The following is a 13,191-nucleotide window of genomic DNA, read 5'->3' as shown; positions in this document are numbered from 1 at the left end:
TTGCTGAAACACAGAAGTGACTCACCCATCTATTAAGAATAACGTAATTTTTTGTTGTAGAAATGTATTACCAGTTTCCCTAGAGGAAACAATGCTTTCTCACTTGAATACGTGTGTGGTTTTCTCCCCCATCTAATCAGCTAATACTTTTCAAAAGATCTTTTTAATGCCTAAATGAAAGGATTCCACATCAGAGACCTGACCTCCCTATTAAAGTATCTAAAGGAAACCCTAGGAATGTAAAATCCATTCAAAGGCAAATCGCAGGTGGCTTATTATACAATGCATTAAGAAAAGGGGAAAAAAGCTTCATAAGAACTGCACAGAATTTGGTAAAATTATACCACAAAAATACAAATTGATCTTAAGTATAAAGAAACAAATTCATAGCCAAAAGCTTACTACAAAAGTGCTTTGTAGTCAGCCAGGAGGGGAGTCTTTACGAAAAGCTTCAGAATTTGTCACTTTTTCAATCAAAATTTCTGATTACAGCTTAATGTTGGGAAGGCCAAAAAAAGGACAAAACACATTTTTCAATAGATTTAAAAATCTGAAATTTTTAAAGCTAACTTTCAATATCAGAAAAGGTAGATTTTACTACAGACAACAGGAGTAGAATGAAGTAATAAGAGTAATAATAGATAGTAATATATTACATTATATATATAATATAATATATAATTATAATATGTAATATAGTAATATATTATAGTAATATAATAATAGTAATATAGATACAAATACTTTTAAAAAACAAATTAAGATTTTTAACATACCATGAACATGGTTCTGAAGTTATTCAAATCAGTCAGAAAGTCTTCCACAGACACCTTCTTCACATCGATGGCATAGTACCCCATTATACTCTGGTATAACTTGTCCATGTTTTCATGTAATTTTGAAAGTTTCTCATAGTGTTCTTTTGCACTGATAACAAAGCTGTATATTACAGTTAAGGTATTCTGAAATTTACAAAGTAATGCTTTAGGGGAAAAAAAATCCTATAAGTCCAATGTTTTAATTTAATTGTTAGTCATTATTACATATCTCCAAAATGCCAAAATTAGCTCTAATAGTTAACCATTCTTACAATTCAATCTACACTGTACAGTGATGAAATCTTAAGTGTGCTTCCTAATTAACACTGGTGAAGTTATCAGAAAAGTTATTTATATATTTAATATTTCTCTTTTACAATTAAGTTCAAGGAAATTTTTCTTCAAATTTGCCTATCTTATCAGATCATGCAATATGATTTAAAATTATAGTTCAGTAGTTTCAATGATATTGAAATCAATAACATAGGCATTTTGCATAGTAGTTACACTGGACAACCTGGGGTCAATTTCTAGCTCCTGCACTTGGTAGTATTGTGCCTGTGGACAAATGCCTTCATTTCTCTGTGCCACAATTTTGTCACCTGTAAAATGGGAATAATAATAATAACATCACTTATAGGGCTGTTGTGAGGACTAATGAGTTAATACATACAAAGTTCTTAGAAAAATGGCATTTCGTAATACATATAAATACTTGGTCTTATTATTGCCCACTTATTCAATTTAAGCTCTACTTAAGGTTCTAAAAGCAATAAATTTTTTGAGTTACATTAAAAACTTCTTATATTGTATAAGTAAATTCATGTTTTAACTTCTTTGGAAAATTGGTATACAATTTCTTCTATGAATTACATGATTTAAAATTATGATTACACACACACACAGAAATGTTCTTTTCTCACTTATTTATGACAATTAGTTGAAAGCACACTGAGACTGAGAAGACTAACTTTCTGTGAATGTGGTGGTGGCATTAGAACACATTTTCTAAACAAACAATAGAATTTCCTTTGTGGTGTGACAGATTGCTGTGGTAGCCAGATAAAAAATCTCCATACCACATTCTGAAAAGGCGACTCCGCTACAGCATCAGTCATAATTATCTATGGCTCTTTTAAACTGGGACATTAAACTTACTGAAGTCATTATATTGTCTCTAACACAAAAGGATAAACAGATATTAACACATTTTTTCAGAAGTCAGAAAATAAGAATAACTAGACTCAGACTGGGAGAACAAAATAAAAAAATGGAATGTTTATGTCTAAAAAGAAAAATTGTCCACAATTTCAAAAAGATATGGTTCCTCTGGTCAGAGCATTCTCCAGTACAGGATGAAATAAGGAAAATGATCCAGGCCCTCTGTTTTGAGAAAAAGAATGAAAGAAAGAGGTAGCACTGTTGCCAGATATGTGGTGAACCTGGGGCAGAGAAGAATGCTGCTCCCACAAGGAAACAAGGCATCCCCATCAATCACCTGTACCCATGTCTACGGTCAATCCACAGATTACATACTGCCCTTCCATGCTTGTTTTTGTTTGTTTGTTTTTTAATACTATGCTCTGCTTAATTAAATATATAGTATTTTAGAAGAACAGACTAGAATGTAAGGAGTCTAGATTCTAATGCAATAGGTTAAATTGAGTTTTTTTTTTTCTAATGAGCTTAGAAAATCTATGGATCTTTCTTTGGCTAGTTTAAACAGCAAAATGCCTCCTCATACTTTCTAAGAATCTAAATCATAATAGTACCAGTGGTCGATGCATTTATATGTAGCATCATTTTTTAATCCTTGGATGAACAAAAGATTTTGTATTAGTGAAATCACAAAATCATAAGAAATTATTATACAGTCACAAGTTTCCATATACTTTGTCTCGTGAAACATCCATATTTGTGAAATGCTGTAAGTAAAGTAAATTTATGTAAATAAAAATTACACTTGAAATGCATTCAGAAACTATCATTAAATGGAACATATGGTGATTGATTTGTAATGTGCAGTAAGTATCCCTTCATTTACCTAGCAAATTGAGAAATCAACATTGGTTTATATATTCCATCTATAAACTCTCACCTAAAATTTATGTCCCAGATAGAGACTATATCCACATGGATTATTTATATATCCTTAACTCCTGCCTAAAAGAGGAATCATTTTCTGCCTTTGCTTGTCCAAACCTATCATTCCAAGTTTGGTTCAATTCTTCCTCTTCCATGAAGCCACCTTCTCTAATCTCTGCAATTGTGAGTGATCATTTCTTCCACTGAATATATAGCACTTTTAGTCCAGGTATCTCTGTAATGAAGTTCTCTGTTTTCCCTTCTAGTACAATCCCCTAGTAGTGTTTTGTTTTTGCCATGTGATCACCTGTGATTATTAACCCTTTTTCTAGATGCTGTATTAAGTCTAATCATCTGCAGCTACATTGGTGCCAATGACTTATTTCACCCTACTGTCATCACTCAAACTTCGGTGGGAAGAGTAGCAGGCCTCCTCAAAAGTCTGATGTAAGTCAAGGAACTTCTCTTCATAAAATTGCACATATACACATTCACACACACACACGAACACATACAATTTGGATGTAATGTTAAGAGCTAACAGAGTTCCTAAAAAGTAGTTACTCTGGACAACAGGTTGCACTACTATGGTGAGTGTTTCTAATTGTATGGTTCTACAGCTACTCCTTTTTTGCCCTTATCACTGCTTATAAGGCTTTGAGTTTTAATAAATATGAGTAATTTTATTCTAATACCTGGGAATATGCCCATTCACAGGAATCAGTTTGGCAAATAGGTTAAAATAAAGCTCTATTACTCAATAACACTTCTTAGATTGTAGGTTAAGAATCAAAAGTTAATGACATATCAGAAATATGCTTGAGCATACTTAAATAAAACAGTAAAATTCTATTAAATGATGTGATGGGAAAGAAGACCAAGAGCCAGAACGATGGAAATTACATGGTCTTGTTTTAACAGCTAGAGAGTTTTATAAGTTAACTTTCTTATCATTTTTATCTACAAAACAATTTGCTCCCAAAGGAAAGTAAGTAGAGCTTTAAATAAGTGGAATTATCCACAAAGATGGTAAAATTGTGATTGAACTGAAATAATTCTGGAAATAGCCAAATAAATTCTCAGAAGTTTAAAATGACTATTTGATAGAATGGAATAAATGGTTACCTTAATGAGGCACTCTACATCATTACTGCTGGGTACTTTCTCATTAACAGATGAGGGAACATTCACATAAAAAATCATCATTATCCAAAAGAAAAAAACAAACACAGATGTTCTTGTACCAACTGTTAAACTCCAGCTAGAAGTTAATGCCCATATCCATAGTAGTCATAAGGCTTTATTTTCTTCCCCAGAAAGTTCTATATTTGTAAAGAGCTTGAGAAAAATAGGTGAGCTATACAACAAAATTAAACTCTGATAAAATTCATTACAGAAATATTGATATATATCCAACTACTTGATATTTTTGTAAAACCTATTTTCTTTTCCTTTACCAGGACTAAGGCCAAATTCTGATTAACTTCTACTTGAACAAGTATAATTTTCCCATATGAAGGTACATGACAACCAGAACTGTGTTCACACACATTGAACCAAAAATGTTTAGTGTTGGCCAACTAAGTAGTCAGAATGAGATGTGGGATTTAACTCCTGGTTAGCAAGTACTGTTCATTCCCAAGCCACCCAGCCACCCAGCATAAATTTATTCTAAATGTAAATCTACATTTATTCTCATGTTTTGCCCCCATTATTGCACCTTCCCCACCAAGGATGTCTATTACTTCCATTAATCATCTTACAAGGACCAGCTTCAATCAGTCCTACAATGTTTATAGTCTAAAAATTTTTTTTTTTTTTTTGCGGTACGCGGGCCTCTCACTGTTGTGGCCTCTCCCGTTGCGGAGCACAGGCTCCGGACGCACAGGCTCAGCGGCCATGGCTCACGGGCCCAGCCGCTCCGCGGCATGTGGGATCTTTCCGGACCGGGGCACGAACCCGTGTCCCCTGCATCGGCAGGCGTACTCTCAACCACTGCACCACCAGGGAAGCCCTACATCTAAAACATTTTATAGATCTTCTTCAGTACCCGGGATCTGGCCAGCCAGCCAGCCAGGTTGGCAGCCAATCTATAAGTAGTCACTAAACACCACTAAGTACCACTCTTCTAGACATGAGGAAAACGAGTAGTTAACAAGGTAAACAAAGTCCCTGCTTTCATGAAACATGAATTCTAGAGTGTGGTGAACAGGTAATAAAGAAGAAAATTAATGAGATATTCAGACAATAATAAGCATGATGAAGAAAACAAAAGTTTGTGTGTGATATTGTATACAGTGACAGAGGCTAACTTATGCTGCGTAGTCAGGGAAGTCCTGGCAGAGAAGGTGACAGTGACTGAAGCATGACTGTCAAGAAGCCGTGAACACGACGTTATAAATGTGGTAAGATTTCTGAGAAGAAAGAGATCATCATAGACTTGAGGATTCATACAGGATGAGAAGTATATACAATTTTTTAACATATTTATTGGAGTATAATTGCTTTACAATGGTGTGTTAGTTTCTGATTTATAACAAAGTGAATCAGCTATACATGTACATATATCCCCATATCTCCTGCCTCTTGCGTCTCCCTCCCACCCTCCCTAACCCACCCCTCTAGGTGGTCAAAAAGCACCAAGCCTATCTCCCTGTGCTATATGGCTGCTTCCCACTAGCTATCTATTTTAAATTTGGTAGTATATATATGTCCATGCCACTCTCTCACTTCGTCCCAGCTTACCCTTCCCCCTCCCCATATCCTCAAGTCCATTCTCTACGTCTGCACCTTTATTCCTGTCCTGCCCCTAGAGTTTTCAGAACCATTTTTTTTAGATTCCATATATATGTGTTAGCATACACTATTTGTTTTTCTCTTTCTGACTTACTTCCCTCTGTATGACAAATTCTAGGTGATCCACCTCACTACAAATAACTCAATTTCGTTTCTTTTTATGGATAACATTCCATTGTATATATGTGCCACATCTTGTTTATCAATTCATCTGTCGATGGACACTTAGGTTGCTTCCATGTCCTAGTTATTGTAAATAGAGCTGCAATAAACATTGTGGTACATGTCTCTTTCTGAATTATGGTTTTCTCAGGGTATATGCCCAGTAGTGGGATTGCTGGGTCATATGGTAGTTCTATTTTTAGGTTTTTAAGGAACTTCTATACTGTTCTACATAGTGGCTGTATCAATTTACATTCCCATCAACAGCGCTAGAGGGTTCCCTTTTCTCCACACACCCCCGAGCATTTACTGCTTGTGGATTTTTTTTTTTTTTTTTAACATCTTTACCGGAGTATAATTGCCTTACAATGGTGTGTTAGTTCCTGCTTTACAACAAACTGAACCAGCTATGCATATACATATATCCCCATATCTCCTCCCTCTTGTGTTTTCCTCCTACCCTCCCTATCCCACCCCTCTAGGTGGTCACAAAGCACCGAGCTGATCTACCTGTGCTATATGGCTGCTTCCCACTATTTACTTTACATTAGGTAGTATATATATGTGCATGCCACTCTCTCACTTTGTCCCAGCTTACTCTTCCCCCTCAAGGCCATTCTCTATGTTTGCATCTTTAACCCTGTCCTGCCTCTTTGTTCTTCAAAGCAATATATATATATTTTTTACATTCCATATATATGTGTTAGCATACGGTATTTGTTTTTCTCTTTCTGACTTACTTCACTCTGTATGACAGACTCTAGATCCATCCACCTCACTACAAATACCTCAATTTCGTTTCCTTTTATGACTGAGTAATATTCCGTTGTATATATATGCCACATATTGCTTAACCAGTCATCTGTCGATGGACACTTAGGCTGCTTCCACGTCCGGACTATTGTAAATAGTGCTGCAATGAACATTGTGGTAGATGACTCTTTTTGAATTATGGTTTTCTCAGGGTATATGCCCAGTAGTGGGGTTGCTGGGTCACATGGTAGTTCTATTTTTAGTTTTTTAAGGAACCTCCATACTGTTCTCCAAAGTGGCTGTATCAATCTACGTTCCCATCAACAGCGCAATAGGGTTCCCTTTTCTCCACACCCTCTCCGGCATTTATTGTTTGTAGATTTTTTGATGATGGCCATTCTGACTGGTGTGAGGTGATACCTCATTGTAATTGTTATTTGCATTTCTCTAATGATTAATGATGTTGAGCATTCTTTAATGTGTTTGTTGGCAGTCTGTACATCTTCTTGGGAGACATGTCTATTTAGGTCTTCTGCCCATTTTTGGATTGGGTTGTTTGTTTTACTGATATTGAGGTGCATGAGCTGCTTGTATATTTTGGAGATTAATCCTTTGTCAGTTGTTTCATTTGCAAATACTGTCTGCCATTCAGAGGGTTGTCTTTTCATCTTGTTTATGGTTACCTTTGCTGTGTAAAAGCTTTTAAGTTTCATTAGGTCCCATTAGTTTGTTTTTATTTCCATTTCTCTAGGAGGTGGTTCAAAAAGGAACTTCCTGTGACTTATGTCAGAGTGTTCAGCCTATTTTTCCTCTAAGAGTATTATAGTGTCCGGCCTTACATTTAGGTCTTTAATCCATTTTGAGTTTACTTTTGTGTGTGGTGTTAGGGAGTGTTCTAATTTCATTCTTTTACATGTAGCTGTACAGTTTTCCCAACACCAGTTATTGAAGAGGCTGTCTTTTCTCCATTGTATATTATTGCCTTCTTTGTAATAGATAAGGTGACCATATGTGTGTGGGTTTATCTCTGGGCTTTCTATCTTGTTCCATTGATCTATATTTCTGTTTTGTGCCACTACCATACTGTCTTGATTACTGTAGCTTTGTAGTATAATCTGAAGTACAGGAGCCTGATTCCTCCAGCTCTATATTTCCTTCTCAAGATTGCCTTGGTTATTCGGGGTCTTTTGTGTTTCCATACAAATTGTGAAATTTCTTGTTCTAGTTTTGTGAAAAATGCCATTGCTAGTTTGATAGGGACTGCACTGAATCTGTAACTTGCTTTGGGTAGTATAGTCTTTTCACAATGTTGATTCTTCCAATCCAAGAACATGGTATATCTCTCCATCTGTTGGTATCATCCTTAATTTCTTTCATCAGTATCTTATAGTTTTCTACATGCAGGTCTTTTGTCTCCCTAGGTAGGTTTATTCCTAGGTATTTTATTCTTTTTGTTGCAGTGGTGTATGGGAGTGTTTCCTTAACTTCTCTTTCAGATTTTTCGTCATTAGTGTATATGAATGCAAGATATTTCTGTGCATTAATTTTGTATCCTGCTGCTTTACCAAATTCATTGATTAGCTCTAGTAGTTTTCTGGTAGCATCTTTAGGATTCTCTATGTATATTATCATGTTATCTGCAAACACTGACAGCTTTACTTCTTCTTTTCCGATTTGGATTCCTTTTATTTCTTTTTCTTCTCTGATTGTTGTGGCTAAAACTTCCAAAACTATGTTGAATAACAGTCGTAAGAGTGGACAACCTTGTCTTCTTCCTGATCTTAAGAGGAAATGGTTTTAGTTTCTCACCACTGAAAAGATGTTGGCTACGGCTTGTTATATATGCCCTTTATTATGTTGAGGTAATTTCCCTATATGCCTACTTTCTGGAGCATTTTTATCATAAATTGGTGTTCAATTTTGTTGAAAGCTTTTCTGCATCTATTAAGATGATCATATTTTTTTTCCTTCAATTTGTTTATATGGTTTATAACACTGATTGATTTGCATATACTGAAAACTCCTTGCATTTCTGGGATTAACCCCACTTGATCAGGGTGTATGACCCTTTTAATGTGCTGTTGGATTCTGTCTGCTAGTATTTTGTTGAGAATTTTTGCATATATGTTCATACGTGATACTGACCTGTAGTTATCTTTCTTTGTGACATCTCTGTCTGGTTTAGGTATCAGGGTGATGGTCACCTTGTACAACGAGTTAGGGAGTGTTCCCCCCTCTGATATATTTTGGATGAATTTGAGAAGGATAAGTGTTAGCTCTTCTCTAAATGCTTGATAGAATTCACCTGTGAAGCCATCTGGTCCTGGGCTTTTGTTTGTTGGAGAACTTTTAATCACAGTCTCAATTTCAGTGCTTGTGATTGGTCTGTTTATATTTTCTATTTCTATTTGTTTCTATTTTCTATTTCTTCCTGGTTCAGTCTTCGAAGGTTGTGCTTTTCTAAGAATTTGTCCATGTCTTCCAGGTTGTGCATTTTATTGGCATATAGTTGCCCGTTGCAATCTCTCATGATCCTTTGTATTACTGCAGTGTGAGTTGTTACTTCTCCTTTTTCACTTGTAATTCTATTGATTTGCGTCTTCTCCCTTTTTTTTCTTGATGAGTCTGGCTAATGGTTTATAAATCTTTTTTGTCTTCTCAAAAAACCAGCTTTTAGTTTTATTGATGTTTGCTATGGTTTCCTTCATTTCTTTTTCATTTATTTCTGATCTGATCTCTATGCTTTCTTTCCTTCTGCTAACTTTGGGTTTTTTTTTTGTTCTTCAGTCTCTAATTGCTTTAGGTGTAAGGTTAGGTTGTTTAATTGAGATGTTTCTTGTTTCTTGAGGTAGGATTGAATTGCTATAAACTTCCTTCTTAGAACTGCTTTTGCTGCATCCCATAGGTTTTGGTCATCGTGTTTCCACTGTCATATGTTTCTAGGTATTCTTTGATTTCCTCAGTGATCTCTTGGTTATTTAGGAGTGTATTGTTTAGCCTCCATGTCTTTGTATTCGTTCCAGATTTTTTTCCTGTTATTGATATCTTGTCTCACAGCATTGTGGTCAGAAAAGATACTTGATACGAGTTCAATTTTCTTAAATTTACCAAGGCTTGATTTGTGACCCAAGATATGATCTCTCCTGGAAAATGTTCCATGAACTCTTGAGAAGAAAGTGTATTCTGTGGTTTGTGGATGGAATGTCCTATAAGTATCAATTAAGTCCATCTTGTTTAATGTGTCAATTAAAGCCTGTGTTTCCTTATTTTCATTTTGGATGATCTGTCCATTGGTGAACATGGGGTGTTAAAGCACCCTACTATGATTGTGTTACTGTTGACTTCCCCTACTATGGCTGTTAGCATTTGCCTTGTGTATTGACGTGCACCTATGTTGGGGGCATAAATATTTACAATTGTTATATCTTCTTCTTGGATTGATCCCTTGATCATTACGTAGTGTCCTTGTCTCTAGAAATAGTCTTTAAAGTCTAGTTTGTCTGATATGAGAATTGCTACTGCAGTATTCCTTTGATTTCCATTTGCATGAAATATCTTTTTCCATCCCCTCACTTTCAATCTGTATGTGTCCCTAGGTCTGAAGTGGGTCTCTTCTAGACAGCATATATACGGGTCTTGTTTTTGTATCCATTCAGCCAGTCTATGTCTTTTGGTTGGAGCATTTAATCCATTTACATTTACGGTAGTTATCAATATGTACGTTCCGAGTACCATTTTCTTATTTGTTTTGAGTTTGTTATTGTAGGTCTTTTCCTTCTCCTGTGTTTCCTACATAGAGAAGTTCATTTAACATTTGTTGTAAAGCTGGTTTGGTGCTGCTGAATTCTCTTAGCCTTTGCTTGTCTGTAAAGGTTTTGATTTCTCTGTGGAATCTGAATGAGATCCTTGCTGGGTAGAGTAGTCTTGGTTGTAGGTTCTTCCCTTTTATCACTTTAAATATGTCTTCCCTCTCCCTTCTGGCTTGCAGAGTTTCTGCTGAAAGATCAGCTATTAACCTTATGGGGATTCTGGTGTATGTTATTTGTTGTTTTACTGTTGCTGCTTTTAATATTTTTTCTTTGCATTTAATTTTTCATAGTTTGATTTATATGTATTTTGGCATGTTTCTCCTTGGATTTATCCTGTTTGGGAAACTCTGTGCTTCCTTAACTTAACTGACTATTCCCTATCCCATATTAGGGACGTTTTTAACTATAATCTCTTCTAATATTTTCTCAGTCCCTTTCTTTTTCTCTTCTTTTCTGGGACCCCTATCATTCAAATGTTGGTGTGTTTAATGTTGTCCCAGAAGTCTCTAAGACTGTCCTCAATTCTTTTCATTCTTTTCTCTTTATTCTGCTCTGTGGTAGTTATTTCCACTATTTTATCTTGCAGGTCACTTATCCGTTCTCTGCCTCAGTTATTATGCTATTGATTCCTTCTAGAGAATTTTAAATTTCATTTAGTGTGTTGTTCATCATTGTTTGTTTGCTCTTTAGTTCTTCTAGGTCCTTGTTAAAGATTTCTTGTTTATTCTCCATTCTATTTCCAAGACTTTGGATCATCTCTACTATCATTACCCTGAATTCTTTTTCAGGTAGACTGCGTATTTCCTCTTCATTTGTTTGGTTTGGTGGGTTTTTACCTTGCTCCTTCATCTGCTGTGTTTCTTTGTCTTCTCATTTCGCTTAACCTACTGTGTTTGGGGGTCTCCTTTTCACAGGCTGCAGGTTCATAGTTCCTGTTGCATTTGGTGTCTGTCCCCAGTGGCTAAGGTTGGTTCAGTGGGTTGTGTAGGCTTCCTGGTGGAGGGTCTGGTGCCTGTGCTCTGGTGATGAGGCTGGACCTTGTCTTTCTGGTGGGCAGGACCACATCCAGTGGTGTGTTTTGGGGTGTCTGTTAAGTATTTTGCCTTTAGGCAGCCTCTCTGCTAATGGGTGGGGTTGTGTTCTTGTCTTGCTAGTTGTTTGGCATAGAGTGGCCGGCACTGTAGCTTGCTGGTCATTGAGTGGAGCTGGGTCTTAGAGTTGAGATGGAGATCTCTGGGAGAGCTTTCGCTGTTTGACATTACATGGAGCCGGAAGGTCTCTGGTGGACCAATGCCCTGAACTCAGATCTCCCACCTTAAGAGGCACAAGCCTGACACCTGGCTGGAGCACCAAGACCCTGTCAGCCACACGGCTCAGAAGAAAAGGGAAAAAGAGAAGAAAAGAAAGAAAAAGAGAAAGAAAGAAAGAGCGAGAGAGAGAAAGAAAGAAAAGAAAGTTATTAAAATAAAGATTAAAAAAATTAAAATGTAATAAAGAAAGAAAGAAAGAAAAAAAAAGACAGAAAGAAAGAAGAGAGCAACCAAACCAAAAAACAAAGCCATAAATGATAACCAGCACTAAAAAAAAAAAAAAAAAAGGACAGACAGAACCCTAGGATTTATGGTAAAAGCAAAGCTATACAGACAAAAATCACACAAAGAAGCATACACATACACACTCACAAAAAGAGAAAAAGTAAAAAGTGTGTGTGTGTATATCTATATATATATATATATATATATATATACACATACATATATATATTAAAAAAAAAAGGAAGAGAGCAACCAAATCAATAAAGAAATCTACCAATGATAATATAGGGTAAATACTAAAGTAAGGTAAACATAAAACCAAAAACAAATTAGATGCAGAAAGCAAACCCTAAGTCTACAGTTGCTCCAAAAGTCCACTGCCTCAATTTTGGGATGATTCGTTGTCTATTCAGGTATTCGAGAGATGCTGGGTACATTGAGTTGATTGTGGAGATTTAATCTGCTGCTCCTGAGGCTGCTGGCAGATCCTTCTCTTCTTTGTTCACACAGCTCTTGGGGTTCAGCTTTGGATTTGGCCCTGCCTCTGCCCGTAGGTTGTCTGAGGGCATCTGTTCTTCGCTCAGACAGGACGGGGTTAAAGGAGCAGCTGATTCGGGGTCTCTGACTCACTCAGGCCATGGGGAGGGAAGGGTACGGAGTGTGGAGCGAGCCTGTGGCGGCAGAGGCCACCATGACGTTGCAACAGCCTGAGGTGCACCGTGTGTTCTCCTGGGGAAGTTGTCCCTGGATCACGGGACCCTGGCAGTGGCAGGCTGCACAGGCTCCCAGGAGGGGAGGTGTGGATAGTGACCTGTGCTTGCACAGAGGCTTCTTGGTGGCTGCAGCAGCAGCCTTAGCGTCTCATGCCTGTCTCTGGTGTTTGTGCTGATAGTCGCGGCTCGTGCCATCTCTGGAGCTCGTTTAGGCGGTGTTCTTTTTTTTTTTTTTTTTGCGGTACGTGGGCCTCTTACTGTTGTGGGCTCTCCTGTTGCAGAGCACAGGCTCCGGACGTGCAGGCTCAGCGGCCTTGGCTCACAGGCCCAGCTGCTCCGCAGCATGTGGGATCTTCCTGGACTGGGGCACGAGCCCGTGTCCCCTGCATTGGCAGGCGGACTCTCAAGCACTGCGCCACCTGGGAAGCCCTAAGCGGTGCTCTTAATCCCCTCTCCTCGCGCACCCTGAAAGAATGACTCTTGCCTCATAGGCAGTTCCAGACTTTTCCCGGACTCCCTC

General features: G+C 37.2%; 1 protein-coding gene across 3 annotated transcripts in view; it reads right to left on the bottom strand.

The window, feature by feature from the left end:
• Nucleotides 1-13,191, bottom strand: part of DIAPH3 (diaphanous related formin 3) — a 551,502-nt gene that overhangs the window by 195,463 nt on the left and 342,848 nt on the right. For all 3 annotated transcript variants that reach the window (XM_067713991.1, XM_067713992.1, XM_067713993.1), the window contains one exon: nt 777-942. In XM_067713991.1, coding sequence (XP_067570092.1) covers nt 777-942 — 166 coding nt within the window. The remainder of the gene's footprint in view (nt 1-776; nt 943-13,191) is intronic.

This window comes from Pseudorca crassidens, chromosome 18 (assembly GCF_039906515.1).
Source record: "Pseudorca crassidens isolate mPseCra1 chromosome 18, mPseCra1.hap1, whole genome shotgun sequence".
In the NCBI taxonomy this organism is placed as follows: Eukaryota; Metazoa; Chordata; class Mammalia; order Artiodactyla; family Delphinidae; genus Pseudorca; species Pseudorca crassidens.
Note: the sequence above shows the minus strand (reverse complement) of the source record. Positions and strands in the feature narration are given on the sequence as shown.